Raw genomic sequence first — 17,074 nt, 5'->3', positions numbered from 1 at the left:
AGATTCTGGGAGGAATCAGTTCTATACATCCTGCCTCCTCCAGCATCAGAGATGCTTCTTCCTCATGTGGCTGCTACCCTGGGTTGAGTGCCACTTCCTTCCTCTCTGTCACCTGCACTCCCTCTGGCACCACAGGAATGAGAATCTAGTGTGACCCCCTTCTGGATTGTGAAGAAGGAAAGGAGACAGAGAAGTTCCTTTTTTTTGCCACCATTTCTCTTTCTCCATTGCTTCCCAGGACCTATGTCAACTCTTCAGCCCATGTTCAAGTTCGCCACTTCAGCATCAAGTTAAGAATAACGTAAGCACTCCATACCCCAAAAACCCACCAGGTTTTCTCCTGTCACGCCAGCCTTCTGGCTTCACTCCAGGTCCCATCTGCCTCCTCCTCCTGTCTCTCCCTTTCTCTCTGCTCTCCTCCTTTCTTCTTGGAGGGTGGATTCCCAGAATGTTAAAGCTCGGCCGCACTTAAGATCATGGCGCCCATCCCCACTGTAGAGCCCAGCACCGGCTTTCCCCCATCTACAGAGACTGAGACAGACTCTACTTGGACCCTGAGGAAGAAATCATTCATCTCAGCTCCACTCTCAGCTGACCTCCACCTGCAGGGCTCCAGCTCTACCAGCCACTGCAGCAGTGACACCCCACTTTCTCTCCACCTCTGTGCCCATGCTCCCCTGCAACACTCACGGGCCTTCAGGCACAAGGATTCTCCCATCCTAGCTAGGGCTGTGACCTTGATTATCCATCCAAACCCCAGTCAAAGGTTATAACACTGTGATCCTCCCGGCCCTGCACTATTCTTATACACACATGGATGGATCCATGCCACTGTGACATCCCCAAATCTCTCCCTGTCCTTCCCCTATCAGCAATCATGCCCCCATGAGCCCTAAAGCTTTGACGCTACAGGATGGCAGAAGCTCCACAGCCCAACTCCACCTTCTCACGCCCAACCTTCTTCATACTGACTGGCATTCCAGGGTTAGCAGGTGCCCAGGCCTGGCTGACCCTGGTCTTTGGGCCCATGTATCTGCTTTCCCTGCTGGGCAATGGAGCACTGCTGACAGTGATGCAGATAGACCCCACGCTGCACCAGCCCATGTTTCTGCTCCTGGCCATGCTGGCAGCCACAGACCTGGGCTTAGCCACATCTGTAGCCCCAGGGCTGCTGGCTGTGCTGTGGCTCGGGCCCCGGCCTGTGCCATACGCTGCCTGCCTGGTCCAGATGTTCTTTGTTCACGCACTGACTGCCGTGGAATCTGGGGTGCTGTTGGCCATGGCCTGTGACCGTGCTGTGGCAGTAGGGCGTCTGCTGCACTACTCTGTCCTAGTCACCAAAGCCCGCATGGGCTATGCGGCCTTGGCCCTGGCGCTGAGGGCTGTGTCTATCGTTGTGCCTTTCCCTCTGCTGGTGGCACGATTTGAGCACTTCCAAGCCACGACCATAGACCACGCCTACTGTGCCCACATGGCAGTGGTGGAGCTGGTGGTGGGTAACACACGGGCCAACAACTTGTATGGACTGGCACTTTCATTGGCTGTGTCAGGTGTAGACATTCTAGGCATCACCGGCTCATATGGGCTCATTGCCCAGGCTGTGCTGAGGATGCCCACCTGGGAAGTCCGTGCCAAGGCCTTTGGTACATGTAGTTCCCACATTTGTGTCATTCTGGCCTTCTACGTGCCTGGTCTCTTCTCCTACCTCACACACCGCTTTGGTCGTCACACCGTCCCAAAGCCCGTGCACATCCTTCTCTCTAACATCTATCTGCTGCTGCCACCTGCCCTCAACCCCCTCATCTATGGAGCCCGCACCAAGCAGATCAGGGACCACCTCCTAGAAATCTTCACATTCAGAAAAAGCCAGTTCTAATGGACAGTGAAAACAATGGTGCCTGGGGGTGGAGGCTAGGGGACATTCAGAGGAGACTGGGGTCTGGAGTGTGGATTATGTCATCTTTGTCCCATGGTCTGCATATGACGTGATCATCACTCAACAGATATTTGCTGTGAAGGCTCTATGTGTACCACTGGCATCTGTAAACTGGCCTAGCCATGCATCCTGCTTGGGAAGAAACAGGAGACAGGGTACCACGTGTTATCAGGCAGGAAAAATAAGAGATCAGGGAATTATTATAGGATCATAGTACATTCCGTTTAACTTAAAGAATAGCTATCCCCCTCCTCCTCCCCCCACCCCACTCCATCACCCCACCCCCACCTAAGTCTCCCCACGTTCCCTCACGAACGATCCTCCACAGATTCCGGACCTGGGGGTCTGGGAAGAGTGACACTGCCTCCGGAGGCAAGTGCTTGGAATCACAGCCCTCTACTCCTAGAGCCAGATTGTTTTCAGTCAGTCAGCAGGTATACAGGCTGATCCCCACCTTCTGAGAATCTGGATAATGTGCCCTGGAGTCCCAAATTTGTCCAAGATACCGTTCGTTAAGACATTCTCAGTTCAGACAATCTTCTCGGTCTCGTGTATAATCACTATTACCCCTCCCCTTACCACCCTGCCAAAGCCTCAGGAGTTAATGGCTAGAACTGCTCTCCCAGGGGTCTGCAGCTTCAGGGGTCAGGAGTCCAACTGAAAGAAATTTTGATATCCCAGAAAACCACTGTAACCACTTCACCTGCTTGCCTGAGGTCCAGAGTCATTATGGTCTCTCACCTATCTGCCCTTTTGTGCATCCTCAGCCAAGAATGTAGAATTTCCAAATAGAATCCTCACCAGCACCCGCATTAGTCCTGGCCAACATCGTGAGATGCACGCGATGTTGGTGCAGTATGATGAAACAGGGATGTTTCACACTGCTGCGGCAGCCGGAGAACGGAGATCGACAGGAAGTGTCACTGTGCCACCCCGCATGAGAGGCACTTTCAGCTAAAAGACTGCGCTGGACAGACACTGCACAAAGAGATTTTCATACCAGTGTAAAGTCCAGAATGAGTATAATCTCAGACAAAAAGCAGAGGGTCAATGTTATGAGGTTAGAGTAATCTGTAGGCTGCACAGGCAGACCCAGGTTCTCTGGGAAAACAATCATAACCGTGGGTATGGGAGTTAGCCACAAAAACCTGAAGCCTGGTGCTGTCCTGACAGCTCCACACAGACAGCTGGACCAAGCACCATGGGATGCCACACAGGAGGAGGCTGCAGATCTGAAAAAGCAAGTGATGCCACCTCCAGGGCCACATGGGGCCTCACCAGATCCTCATTAACAAGGAACTGAAGAGAGAGCCCAGAAGCCTGGTATGATTTTCAGAGGTGCTGTCATGCTGAAGCCAAGTGGACGAGGAGGAAATCTAGTTTCCCTCAGCCCAAGTGTGGGCTCAGTCATTCTCAAGGCTCATCTCTTTCATGAAGTTGTGAGTTAAGAAGACCCCCAGGCAATGATTTTGCAGATAACTGTGACAAAATTCTAATCCTAATGAGTCATGAGTTTTTAAGATGTACATATCCTTCTCTGAGTGATTCCTCTTCAATAAATTTATCCTGACAAAATAATTAGAGATGTGAACAAAGATATATGCAGTAAGATGTTTATTACAACATTTTTATAAAGAAATATAAAGAAATGTGTGACAGTCCTGTGTCACACATACACACACGCACACCGTTTTTGTCTTTCCCTTCTGGTACGTGAAAAGGGAAAATCACACACAGCCAATGTTCATAAGCAATGACTTCAGTCCCCCTCCCACCACAGGCAGCCTCTCTTCTAAGGCACCTTCACTCTGTTTGCACACACAACTCCCAAGGCAGCTGAGTCCGAAGCTGTATACTGTTCCCTGTAAGAACTTTCTTCCCTCAAGCCAAAGGTCCACCCCCATGGACACTCATATTTTGTTTTGGATGGAGACTGCATACCTACCATGTAGAGCGTTTAGAAGGCTTTACCGGCACTCTCACTCCTCACAACAACCTGAGAACAATTATAAGCCCATAATCCTTTATCTATAATTCCAAAATAAAAAAAAAATCTCTTAAGAAACAATAGATTTTTCATAACTTTGATCCAAAATCTGGCCTGACCCATCACAATCATATTTATAGTATATATTTATCTCACTTAGTGTGAATATTCATACACTTAGCTACAGAATTATTGATGGGTTTGATTATAGAGCACTGCCCTGAATCGCACTGGGGTATTCCTTTATATATCATAAAGGCACTCTATTCCCTTTCTGAAATCTGAAAAACTCTGAATTCCAAAACCCATCCATCCCAAAAGGTTTCAAATAAGGGATCAGGGACCTGTACGAGCATCCCTACAGCCTGAGAGAAGGGCTCCTCGTCACCACTGGTGCTGTTCTGTGCGGCCCTAGGGGTGCTTGCAGAAAGCAGCATGCTCTCTGGATGGTCAGCCCCACCTGTTTGTTCCCCTAGTGCTCCCCACCCTGCTCACTCCTCAGATATGCTGATGACCTGTGCCTTCTTCCCCAGGGAGACCCCAGAACTTGCCACAGTGGTGGCAAGACCCTTGAGTAAGATATGGCCTGAACAGCCCAGCCCTTGGGCTCATCAACTCCACCCAGAACTCAGCTGTCACCTGTTTTCCTTCAGCAACTTTCGGTCTCTATGAGCCAAAAGGAAAGACAGACTGTTTGTTTTATGAGATTTTTTAGGGAGCAGGAGGATCATGGTGATCAGACAGCGAGAGAGAAGACAGAGGTATGGGCTTCTGGCTGAGTTCAATAGTACCCAGTTTCCCCTCTGAGCCCCCTCTATGAACAAAAATCCGAAAGAGAGCCTCATCTGATTTCACCAACAGCTCATCAACCTGGCACCTACCTCATCCACCCCTTCGCATCCTGGAGCCCCTCAGGGTACAGATGTGCATCACTCTCTGCCTGTTTCTCAGCAGCTCTCACTGTCTGTCCCCCGGCATCTGTCTCCTTGCACCGTCAGTCAGCTATGCCCCGTGTCTGTCTCTTGTCCTTGTCTCTCTCCACCTCTGTCTACCTCACTCAGAATTCCTTTCTGAGGGAACAGAGGTGCCAGCTATACTTTACTAGGTGACCTCTCCTTGTCGACCATAATAAAAAATGTGCTAAAGGGACATGAGGAGGAGGAGACTTGGTTTTACCTTACAAGAATCTTGGGGTTTCTGATTGAGTCTATGGTGGCTCTTCTCCCATCCTGCCCACTTCCCTTTAATCAGCACTTTGAACTTCAAACTGGCACACAGCCCTCGGGCAAGCACAAGGAACATGCTGATCTCTCCCTTCACCAGAAGAAACTACTGTTTAATGGTTAAAGCTGGAATCAGGCAGACTTGGATTTGAACCCTAGACCCTCCATGAACTCACTGTATGTTTTGCACTAGTTTATTTAATCTCTCTGAGCCTGTTAATTCACTTGTAAAATGGGGAGATAACAGTACCTAGTTCAAGAGATTACTAAAAGGGTTAACTAAGATAACGCCTTCAAGAGTGTTTGGAACAGCCCCTAACACATTCACTTTCAACAAATATTTAAATACTAATTCCTCTCCTGGAGCACAGGCCCATGCTCACTGTCAAACCCTTGCTGAAAGACCTGACACCCAAACCCTTTGCTCTGTCCAGGGAGACCTGCTCTCCACTGGGGCCAGTTACCTGTCCTTTAGGGAACTTCCCGGCAGCACTCTCCCACCACAGTAGGACCCTCCCCGGGGCCCCATACTCATACCACCTCAGTCAGCTCCAACAATGGCCGACTTTGTGAGACGGCTCTATACGCTGGGCCGGGATAGCGGAGGGTGCTCCCCGCACACAAAGGGTCTTCCTGGGCACACAGGAGTGGAGTGGGGAAGGAGCTTCTAGAAACTCTCTAGGGTGGTTCTTCTCCAGGGAAAAACCACTCTTCTTTCCCAGCAAAACACCAGGTTGAGATCTCCGGACAGAGACACAAGTGAAAATCACCCACAGGTTAGGGCTGCAGAGGGAGAGCACCCACTAGACACAAGGCAGCCCAGGAAAGGGAGTGGAGGATGGAGAACATTTTCTTAAATTTACCTGGGTGTATCTGGTTTCCTGAAAGTTCTCTCCAGTAACTAAGGCAACATTATCCCAATTCGATTCTCATCCTCCACGCTGTCACCGCTCAGCACGGCACCCTCCTACACACCCACCCGGCTTTCGTTGTAACTGTAACCCACTCACTAATAATGAGCTTCAACCTAGGCTGCACATTAGAATTGCCTGAGGAACTTTAAGAAACCCTGATGCCGAGGCATTTTCCAGACCCATTAAATCAGAATCCCTGGGAGTAGGATCCAGGTACCAGTAATTTTTAAAGCTCCCAGGTAATTCCAAAGCACAGCCAAAGCTGAAAGTCACTGCTTTGTTCTCGTTTAGGTGCTGATCCCTGCTTCTCTCATGTCCTTCAGGACCCCAATCCAATCTCACAAAGAAGTCATCTGCAACTGACAAGATAGCAAAGCAAATTGCTTTAAGGAGGCTGGTAAAGGGAGGAGGGGCCTGATCCTGTTTCCTTAAAGAACTCAGACCAAGAACTACACACACATACACACACACATGCAGACATGTACAAATGCCCTAATGGATACCTGCATCTTCCTCCCCTAAAGCAGGAGAATGAATAAGCAACTAAAGAGTATGAACTGAGGCTGTAGGCACAGTGAGGCTAGGAAAGTGACTGCCCTCTCCCCACCCAAGGCCCCAGCACCCAGCAGGACCTCTATGACCTCATACTGCAGTAGGTCAGAGCCCAGGGCCTGGGGCCTCACCTCCCTGGGCAGCCTGGGGCTCCTGCAGCAGCCACTGCCCTGCCTAACCCCTCCCACACCCCCACCATGTTGGTTGGTACCCCTCACCTGCTGACACTGGATGAAGCTGATGCCACCTGGACCCTCATCAAAGATAAGGTAGGTAAAGAAGGCTAAAGAGGAAGTAACAAAGTGTGAGCTAGATGGGTCTGGGCAGCTTCTGACTAGGAAGGGGTGGAAAGCCTGGAGACAATAATAACTAACATTTACTCAGTGCTGGCTTATGTGCCAGGCACTGCACAGAGTGCCCAATTTAATTACAACTGCAAAAGCAGAAAGAAAGGTTCCTTGAAAGACAACATACAGAGAGCCGTAAGAGCAGAAAGGAGAAGTGCTAAGGCAGGGTCAGGACTTAGGAGGTCAGGAAGGCTTCCTGGAGAGAGTGACATTCTAGCTAGGCAAGCAGGTATTCCCACCCAGAGGGAGGAGGAATACTTGGCACATAAACGGTGCTTAATGAACACCTGAATGAGTTAATAAGCAGGTGGGTTGGTGAGTGAGCAGTGTACTAATTAAAGGTAGAATGTATGCCAAAGCCAGGAGAGAAAAAAGAAAATGTATACCTGTGAACTGCAAACAGTCCTCTAGAACAGAGTTCAAAGTACTGGTGGAAATGCGGTTAAAGAGAGATAGGGGCTGATCATGAAAGGCCTTTTAAGTTTTCTAAAGAACCTGAACTTTACCTTCAACCAGTTCACAGATTCTCTCCCGCTTAACTTCCACAGAATGAGAATTTGGGTTTTGAGCCAAATATATGGATTGCCAGGACCTGGCAAATCCCAGCTATATTTGAGTTGCAAGAGCCCAGAAAACCCCACCAAATCTAGATGGGGACTAATTTCTGAGATTAGAGAACTGAGGGCTCAAGTTTTGGTCATGTTATCTGAAGGAGAGTGAACAGAAAGCATTTGTAGAAGGCAGCCCACCAGGTTTAAAACGATCACCTTAAAGGAGTGCCAACCAGACTCAAGGCAGCCTGAATGGCACGTAGGTCCCACCTGAAATGGAGTAGCTGCTCACCACAAAGGTCAGCTTCCCAAAGAAGCAAAAACAGGAGAGCCAAGGTCCTCCCAAGAATGAGAGCCATTAGTTTCAGCAGTGTAAAAGGTTGGGCCTGGACTAGATGAATCACAATTAGGGTGAAATAAATGGGGTCTTTAACTATTAGAAAGCTACACCAGCTCTGAGAATCAGAAAATCTCCCTATGCTATTTAAATGGAAAATTGTCAGGAAATTCAGTGTAGGGACACGCAGGATAAACCACTGGTGGTAGATAGCAAATTCAAAGAGTAGGACACCTTTTTGAGTGACCTGGTTTCCTCTCTTCAGAACTGCTGACAGTTTACTGGGCACTTTGTAGAACATCTCCCTAAACAGAATGTGACTCAAGGGCTCCCTATCAGAATTCAAACCAGCCAAGGTACCTACAGGAAGATAATCTTCCACCATCACTTTCCTGGGCTGCTCCCGGGTGAGCTAAATTTGCAGGCCTCTAAGCTCCTCAGAACTTCCATCCAGAAATACAAGTGCAGCAGAAGCAGGTAGTGGTTTCAAATGGTGACTCTGCCAAGAATACACTCACTCTAGCACAGAACTGAGCACTTTAATTTTCCTATTTTAGGGCAGCCATTTGGGCCCTCAAGGGTAAGAATAAGGACTTAATAACTTCCATTCAGGCAAATTCCTGTCTATATTCTGGAAAAGAGTTTCCAGCTAAATCAGGGAGCCACCCTTTAGCAGAAACGTAGACCATGAGAACCAGACACGTTAAACATCACACTCCTGTTAGAGGGACCTCCCCTGGAGACACTTTTATTCGCCTTAGTTGTACAGAAACCGAGGCACCAAAGGAGCGGCTAGGGTGGGGTTCTGAAGTTATGTCTGGTGACTATGCTTTCAAGGTCATGGGGCAGAGCATTCTATACAAAAGTCCTAACCCACCATGGCTCTGCTGTCACCCCTGGAAACCCAACCGCCCTTCTCGGGGCCTTTATCAACCCGAGGCCTCCACTCAAAAGTTAAGTGTTCCATGTCTTAGTGAAACAAAGGAGTAATAATGATGGGAAATTCTTCCCTGCAGATCAACAAAGAGCACCAGTTATTTCCTTGGCTAGATGACAAAAAACAGGAGTCTTCAAGCTATCACAGCTTGTGTAAAGCCCAGACACAGCTCCATCAGTTAGGTACCCTTCTCTTACGCTAGGGGGCAGCACTTCCAAATCAGCTTTATGTAGCAAAAAGCGATCAGCTTTAAGGGACCACTGGTGAATTCTACCAGGCCAGCAAAGTGAGCAATGCCATCTTGGGGCACAGACATGTTGGATTTGGGAGGCTGGGGGAGGGAAGCAGAGCACACAGCATTTTAAAATTAGAACTCTAAAATGAAAGGGGCCCAAAGAAGGGACGGTATATGCTCCCCAGCGGCATGCAGACCCAGAACTCTCAGCCAACAATATCTGGGATGAGTTAAGATCATAACTAAGTATAATTACTAAGAGGATCTTATAGGCTTTCCCAGTTGGTCATGAAGTTAAACTTTCCAAAACTGGGTTACCAAGCCCAAAAAGGCCAAGACAAGGACAAAATCGAGAGGAACTGTAATCCTTAAAAGCCTTTTGGAACTAGCATTCCAAAGATGAGGTCACAAATCCCTAAAAGAAGTACCCCCTGCAGCTAGGGCAGACACGGTGTAAGAGTGGACTTCCAAAGCTACTTCTGTGTATCCATTCTTGGTTAATGACATCACCCATCTAACCAATCACGTAAGAATAATCCTTGAGGATTCCTTTTCCCACACACCTTAAGTGACCAAGTTCTACTAATTCTATAACCTAAATATCTTCCCCCATTATTTTAATTCAGAGGCTCACCATGTCTTGCCTGGAATTTTATAACATTCTTAACTGATTTTTCTATCTCCCTTTATTTTATGCCTTCCTTTCCAAATAAACTTTTTAAATGCCTATCTGATCCTGCCCCTCCTAGCCAGAGCCCTTCAAGTGGCTTCCCATTGTCCTCAGGATAAAATTCCCACCACTTAGCACACACACAAGGCCTTGAAGATTCAAGTTCCTGTGTGCTTGTCCCTCTCCACACCCTACACTGAATAAGAAATTATATGTTCCTGACTGTGCCCTTTAGTTTATTAAGTGCAAGTTTTTTTCACTGGCTGTTCCTTCTCCTACCTAATTCCTTAGAAGCCAAAGTATTACCACCTAGAAGCTATCCTTGATCCTCTTCTATCAAAGACAAAGGCTGTTAAATCACAGCTCACCTGCCCCATAGTTTGCTCTCTGTTCTTTTACTTAGCTGCCTACTGTTTACATGTTTGTCTCCTCCATTAGACTGAGCTATATTAGGACAAGGACAAAGTCTCATTTTTTTATGCATTTCCAGTGTCTAGCAGAGTCTGGCAGATAGTAGACATTCAAGGTTTTGCTACAGGAGAGAACTGGGAGATAAGCAGGAAGCATAACACTTTGAGCACATTGTGGAGATGTAATCCAACAGTGACAGTGGGAGGGTCGATCTAGAGCAGGCTATCAGGTGACTCCTAGCCCTGACCCTAATGCACTCAGTCCCTGACCTATAAACTGGCCACCTGCAGGTCATCGAGGAGCGCTTTGGGCACAATGTAGTGGCAGTACCTTTCCTGTCGGACGCAACCTGCTATGACCTACTGGGTGTGCTTGTGAAACAGTCCCGCCCAGCCCACACCCGCCTGGCTCTGCCAGGTCGGCAGGGCCGGCGGGCACTACAACCAGTGGGGCCACTACCAAACCTCCTGGAGCAGGCAGGGTCTGAGGGAGCCTTTGCCCACTGCACTCGAGAATACTCACCAAATGGCCGAGCAGAGATAGCCTATGGAGAAACGCGACTGTTGGATGGACAGCCCTGCCAGATCCACTTACATATGGGTGGCCTGCGCAAGAAGGTGGCCTTCCTGCTGCTGCCACCAGGGCAGGTGAGCCTACAGCAGACTCTTCCCTGGCTCCGAAGCACCCGCAGCATCTATGTTATCTACCAGGTCTTCTCCTGTTCCTGGCTGCAGCTGGGGCTGCTGCCTACCGCCCGTGAGCCCCAGCTGCTCCGGTTACAACGGTCACTGCCTATTGCCTTCTCCTGCCTCAAGTTTTCACTGCAGCCCAAGGGAGTGCTGGGACCACAGAAGCCTCTGATCAAAGACCCACTGCCTCAGGGGGCCAGTTGGGTCAGACCCAACCTCAGCACCATGCCACCTCCGGCCCACACATCAGCCCCTGAGGATATCCCCGAAGCTGCTGCTGTGCCCATGCCTGTCCCAGACCCACCTACACCTCCTCCCCAGGAAGGGCCAGAGGGTAGACCAACCAGATTCTCCTACAAGGGCCGAAACTTCTTCCGAAGAGGGCCCCAGATGCTGTCAGGTACTGCTAGGGGAAATGAAGATGAGAGGGACGGGGCAGGGTGGAGGGAGAGGGCATGGGGAGTATAGCCCAGGAATGCGTTACAGGGCACCTGTAACTCCACACTGGACCCTAGTGAGGAGGATGGAGTGAGGGAGCCAGGGGAGGGTGAGATGGAAGCATGGTCCTGGTGAGGGGGTGGGTACAACAAAGAAGACCAGTGGGAGGGATCAGGGAGGCAGAAAAAGCAGGGCATGAGTCAAGCTCTGACTATCCCCAACCCTGGCAGAGAACTGGCTCTTCAGCCCCCGCAGCCCCCCACCAGGAGCCCAGGGTGGGGGCCCCGGGGACCCCGACCGGCACTCCATGTCCCTGCCCCTGCTGCAGGGTCTGTCCTCGGAGTTCGACAGCGACGAATGAAGCTGAGGCAAGAGATGCAGGGGGCGAGGCCCCCAAGATCTGACATAGGGACACTGGTCCCCAATAAACATCAGCTGCTGCTCCCCCAAACCATCCTAGGCCCATGCTGCTTCTTCCTGTGGGGGTCTGGAGGAGGAAAGGCCCACATTTCTTCCCTAGGTTTCATGTCCCCTCACCCTCTAAAGGCGTAGGAAGTGCCTTGAAACTTGGTATCTGATCCTCACCAGAGAGAAAGTACCCTGACCACTTCCCCATCTATGTACAACTTTCTTGGAGCCCCGGCCCCATAGAAAAAGGGAGGGAAGGAAGAATGAGCACAGAATAGAGATTTCCCTTTTATACGTATTGCAACAAGTTCTCCAGAAAACATTCATCAGAAATAAATTAAAAAGTCCTCTCGCCACTGCCTCCAAACATAAAAAGGAGCCTACACCCTGGCCCCCAGCCCAGGCCACTCAAGGCCCTGATTGTCCATGGAAGAAAGTTAAGGATTGAGGGCCCCAAAGCCTGAGACAGGAGGGCCAGATCCCTCCTCTGAAGTATCCAACAAGAAAGGCGAGGTGACAGCATGGGCCTGGGAGATGGCAGCCAGCTCCTTGAGAAACTCAGGGAAAATGACTGCACAGTAGACAGCATTCTTGACTCGCAGAGCCTCACCTTGGCGCTCGGGGGCCCCGCCTCGGTGGGGCAGGGCCGGCGTTGAAGCCCCCGGGGAGCCCCCACCTAGGCCAAGTCCTGCGCCGTCTCTCCCAGGCGGAAGAGCCAGCTGCGCCGCCTGCCGAGCCCTGGTTGGACTGTGTGCGTGCCGCAGGAGCAGCTCCCCCAAGGACGGCCTCCGACTCTTCACTGGGAACAAACAGGAGTGTCGTGAAGGTGCTGGGTCAGGCAAAGTGCCCCCCCACCTGGCCTGGGAGAGGAGACTTCCCCGTACCCCTCCAGGTTCATGGACTTCTCGACTAGGACCTACACCAAAGTGCTGCCTGCCCAGCTTTCTTCCCTCTGTCCAGCCTCCCCGCCAGCCAACCACCATGCTCAGTCTTTAGTCAGTCAACACTTCAGCCGTTCATCCCCAAACAAGACCCCCTCCTTCTCCAGGCCCTTTCACCACGAGGAATTCTCTTAATGCTCCTCCCTTTCCAATCACCATTCTACCATGGCCAAGCTCCTTCTCCTCAGTCTGTAACATGCCCTTACCTCTTGCTTCCCAGCACCCTCCTGAATTAGGGTCAAACACTTCCTCTCTCCCCCACCTGTAACACCTGACCCACATCCCCTGCTCCTTCAGTACCCACAGGGCCACATACGCAATCATAGTTCAGTGACTTTATCAGATCTGCCACACACGACTGTTCCTCCAAGACCCACTCTCCTGTGCCACAACTTTACCTTCCAGCAATCCCTCTCCTATATCCACCAAAGCCACCTTCCCAGCAGTTGTGGCCAGACAACTTCACATCAGCTTAGACTCAAGTGAACCATTTAAAATACTGCCTTCTCGCCTCTAATTTTCTGCCTGGATCTATGCCCAAGGTCTAGGCCCTAAACTCTAGGTATCCAGTCTCTAGATCATGACATGGTTCCTATTCTCAACCTCTAAAACTGGCTGCAGAGACATGCCAGAAAGATCTATTAAATTTAGCATTCAGGGCCCCTACCAACCAGGTTCACACACTTCCTCCACCCTCTTCTCACAACTTTCTACAGCACCCCCTGCTTTGGCTCCACACCCACCTTCTCTTCCTGGGACTCTCCAGGCTCTTTTCATGCTTCTGTAGCCCCTTCTGCCTTAATTTTGCTCTCCCCACTACTTTCATCCTTGGCCTAATTTCCCCACCCCCACCTCTCGGTGAAACCTCTAGTTTGCCCTCCACTAACTTCCCATTTTACTGCCCCGCATTGTAGTAACTTGTTCTCATGTCTTCTACCGCTTTCACTAATCTGTGAGCTTAAGGGCTTGGACTCTGTCTTATTTGTCTTCATATTCCTGGGCCCCCCACAGTGAACACGTACCAGGACAGTGGAAGCAGGAAATACTCACAGTACTGGACTGTGAGAAACTCATACTAAGGAACTTCAGCTGGGTCTTCACAGCTATATAATAGCCCTTCTGGTCCTCTCTTTCCAACTTATATACACTTTTCTCCTTAAGCTCCCATCTCACCTCTGCTCTCTTGCTCAGCCAATTATTTTTGCCTCCTACTCTGATTACCAAATAAAGAATGACTTCAATTCCCTAAGCTTCCCCTCCACACCCCAAATCTCCACTGGTACATATCATTTCCTCCTTTGATCTCTCCTCATCTGCCTCAAAGAAGGTTAAAAAAAACCACCTTTTCCTGTCCAATGTCAATCCCTTCCTAGGGCTCTGGATCTCATTTACTCCCACCACCTTTAAGACTTTGCTCCCTCAGTTATGACAACCCTCCAATCACTGTAGAGACTATCAGCTCTTTGAAAGCAACGATCTCATCTTGTACCTCCCCGAGCCCCCTGTACTAAAGACAACACCTAGTACACTTGGCAGGTGTGCAGATACTTGTTGATGAAAGATAGATTTAAAACTTCACAGCCTTATTTAACTCTTCCTTCTTCCTTATACTTCATAACCACTCATCAAACTCTGCCTACACTTCCTTCCCATTTCCACCATATCACATTCTTCCTTTCTATTTCCAAGGTTCTAATTCAAGCCTTACAGGTCACACCTGCAATATGACAGAAGCCTCCCAATTGCTCTCCTAACTCCATTTTCTCCTAGCTCCAACACACCCAGCACATGAACTGGCATACTTCTCTCTCCACTCCCAGATCTAAGAACCCCCAGTGGTTTCTCTCTGCCTAAAAATTTGTAACTTCTATCCAGCTCAACTTCTACTCTGAGAACCTTCTGCTCTGGTCAAACCTTTCCAGTCTTACTACCAATGTTCCACCACCTTCTAAATCCCCTGCTCCAACTAACAGTTCATGTTATTCCCTAAAAAAAAAGAATAAAGCCATCCCACTCCTTTGCCTACCCAAGTCCTATCCATCCCCCAAGACCCACATCAAATGCCATGTCCTTTACCAAGCTGTAACACTATCTCAACCTAGAGACGATTCTGTTCCCTTGACTGTCCCCCACTTCTAGAGTAGTTTTGTTGATACTACTGCTTTGGCTCTTGGTGGACAGAACTATGTTTTATCCTCTGACCAGAAGCCTGAGGACAAAATCAAGACTCCACATGCTGCAACTCCCCGGTTCCTGGCACAAGGCATCAACTTTAACAGGAACTCAATGAACCTAAGCTAATTAGTTGTCCATGGAAGACAGGGAGTGGGTGGCAGGGTAGGCCTCACCTAGGGAATCAGAGCGGCGGGGGGCAGGTCCTGCTGGAGGGCCCTCAGTCCAATCCAACTTGCCACGGGCAATGAGGTACTTCTTGGCTTTGGACAGCAATGCTGGGAAGTCCTCCTGCGAGGCTGCAAAGCTCTCAATCTTATTCTTCACAGAGCCCAGCACCTATGAAGCACAACTTCATGACATTTCTGGGTGGCTCTAGACTGACACAGTCCCTTCTAGTCCATTGGTCTTGTTCCCAGCACCCCCACGGCCACTCCAGCTGCGGGCCTGGCCCACCATGGAGCCTGGACGCACCCATGCATGCATGCATCGCACACCTGCAGCAGGGACTTGACACTGGGCTGGAAGACCATGTTGGTGTTGAGCAGGAAAGAGCGGAGCAGGGGCTGGGGGTGACAGGCCAGCTGGGCCACCAGCCCCGTCAGCAGGAAGTTGACATAGACGGAGTTCTGCAGCATGTTCTCGAGTTTGGCAAAGAGCACAGCCATGAAGGGGCCTGGGGGTGGGCACAAGGATACAAGGCCTGAACACAATGCACGTCACACTCATTCCTCCCAAAAACAAGAGACCCCCCACCACCAACCAGATGAAAATTATTTGTATGTCAGTCTCTGGGTAGGTTTAAATATCCGTGACCACCTATTCTGGAGGAGATAAAATGGCAGATACCACAGGGACCCACAAGAGGTCCAGAGGCCACCTTTATACACATCTGAGCTGAAGGGCCAGACCATAGGCTCTGGAATCAGAAAGACCTAGTTTTCAAATGTTAGCTTTACCGTTTACCGTTAAGTTACTAGATGAATCAAAACTCTCCAAGCATAGTTTACTATTTGGTAAAAGAAGAAAATATACCCACCTCATAAGATTATTAAGAGAATCAAAGAGGTATTGATATACAGCATTTAGGCCAAAATCTAACAAATCATAAATATTTAATAACTATAAGCTATATATTTCTCAGTTTTTTTAAAAAGCTTCACCCAAGAGGACAAGTGAAGAAAGAACAAGTAAGAAAGTGATTAGGGCCAAAAGAAGAAATCAGGCTACACACGAGACAGAGGATAATGCTAGACCTGGGTCAGAAAGAAAGCAAGAAGCAAGTGCAGCAAAGGCAAAGAAGGCGATGATATCGGCCGGCTTAAAGTCAGAGGAGCGATCGGGTCTGTGAAGGAACTGGGAGCCAAGACAGTGGAACAGAATCTATAGTAGAGGGAGCCTAGTTCAGGGCCAAACACTGTTTCAGGGAAGACTCCTTAATCGGGAAGAAGATAACAGAAGAGATGAGAATGATGTTCTAGAAGAACTAGCCTCAACTGAGCCAGATCACCAGCACCAGGACTCTGGAACCATCACAGCCTGTCTGGTCAGGGGTCTGGTGGGAGAAGGGAGTGTGCCTAGGAACTGCACTATGACTTGAGGCAGGAGAACACTGACAAGCAAGGGACACCAAATCCTGAAAAAGATCCTAGAACATTCTCCATTCCCTACGCACAGGACTAGCTTTAGCTCTTAAACAACTCTAGCTCAGCAGGGTCCTAAGATATCCCATAACTTGGTCCTTCTCGTTTCCTGGGACTTTCTTGTAAGAGAAAAGGCTCAGATGAGTTTACAAAGAAGAAAAAGGAGGGAGCTTTAATTAATGCTTCGAGAATGTGGTAAAACCGGCACACTGCCTTCTAATGAGATACAGCAGGAGAGAGCAGAGACTAAATAAAGGGAAAGAGATATTTCACGCAGTCTGTAAGAGGGAGTTGTCACAACTCCCAAGCCGAAGGTCTGATGCTGTACATGCAGGATGCAGCATATCCCAGGCCCAGTTAGGATACGTATTGATCAAGGCATGATAACTTGACTACGAACAACAGGAAGATGGGTGGTTGCCTTGGCCGACTTGTATCTGTCATGCATCCAAGAGATGATAATCCTAGTAAAAAGCTACCATGTGCTGACTTCTCACAACGTACCAGCATCACAAGGAAGTGATTTACATGCATCAGTGACATAGATGGTATGCTAACTCAAGGAATGTGTAGTCCAAAGCACTACACTGCTTCCCAAAAGTGCCCCCTCCCCCCAATGCCCAGCCAGCGTGAGGGCTGGGCTGGGTAAAGCTGGCTCTCAAACAAAAACAAAGAGCAGTTAA

At 49.4% G+C, this 17,074-nt stretch overlaps 3 protein-coding genes across 14 annotated transcripts in view; 2 read left to right on the top strand and 1 right to left on the bottom strand.

The window, feature by feature from the left end:
- Positions 1 to 844: 844 nt before the first annotated feature.
- On the top strand, positions 845 to 2,164 carry OR52W1 (olfactory receptor family 52 subfamily W member 1). The gene has a single exon (XM_010964970.3). The coding sequence runs from the start codon at positions 914 to 916 to the stop codon at positions 1,874 to 1,876; it is 963 nt and encodes a 320-aa protein (XP_010963272.1). The 5' UTR covers positions 845 to 913; the 3' UTR covers positions 1,877 to 2,164.
- Positions 2,165 to 3,535: 1,371 nt separating this feature from the next.
- The window catches only part of FHIP1B (FHF complex subunit HOOK interacting protein 1B), a 31,136-nt gene continuing 17,597 nt past the window's right edge, over positions 3,536 to 17,074 (bottom strand). For 11 of the 12 annotated variants that reach the window (XM_074372482.1, XM_074372492.1, XM_074372484.1 and 8 more), the window contains 3 exons: positions 15,246 to 15,424; positions 14,925 to 15,087; positions 3,536 to 12,434 (listed from right to left, as the gene is read on the bottom strand). In XM_074372482.1, coding sequence (XP_074228583.1) covers positions 12,073 to 12,434; positions 14,925 to 15,087; positions 15,246 to 15,424 — 704 coding nt within the window. In that variant the 3' untranslated portion in view covers positions 3,536 to 12,072. Of the gene's footprint in view, positions 12,435 to 14,924; positions 15,088 to 15,222; positions 15,425 to 17,074 lie in introns of those variants that run through there. The other variant, XM_074372493.1, reaches the window with a different exon arrangement.
- C10H11orf42 (chromosome 10 C11orf42 homolog) lies at positions 6,810 to 11,588 on the top strand. Its single transcript, XM_010964968.3, has 3 exons — positions 6,810 to 6,881; positions 10,391 to 11,189; positions 11,458 to 11,588. Exons 1-3 carry the CDS (start codon positions 6,810 to 6,812, stop codon positions 11,586 to 11,588), a joined length of 1,002 nt encoding a protein of 333 aa, XP_010963270.1.

Source organism: Camelus bactrianus, chromosome 10 (genome assembly GCF_048773025.1).
Source record: "Camelus bactrianus isolate YW-2024 breed Bactrian camel chromosome 10, ASM4877302v1, whole genome shotgun sequence".
NCBI classification, from domain to species: domain Eukaryota; kingdom Metazoa; phylum Chordata; class Mammalia; order Artiodactyla; family Camelidae; genus Camelus; species Camelus bactrianus.
The sequence above is the reverse complement of the archived record's forward strand: the minus strand, read 5'-3'. Positions and strand labels throughout refer to the sequence as shown.

Bases quoted from the DNA above. Each gene is read 5' to 3' on its own strand.
- C10H11orf42 (XM_010964968.3), top strand. From the start codon at position 6,810: ATGTTGGTTGGTACCCCTCACCTGCTGACACTGGATGAAGCTGATGCC. The intron at 6,882-10,390 runs GTAGGTAAAGAA...GGCCACCTGCAG, and splicing joins GGACCCTCATCAAAGATAAG to GTCATCGAGGAGCGCTTTGG. The intron at 11,190-11,457 runs GTACTGCTAGGG...CAACCCTGGCAG, and splicing joins AGGGCCCCAGATGCTGTCAG to AGAACTGGCTCTTCAGCCCC.
- OR52W1 (XM_010964970.3), top strand. From the start codon at position 914: ATGGCAGAAGCTCCACAGCCCAACTCCACCTTCTCACGCCCAACCTTC.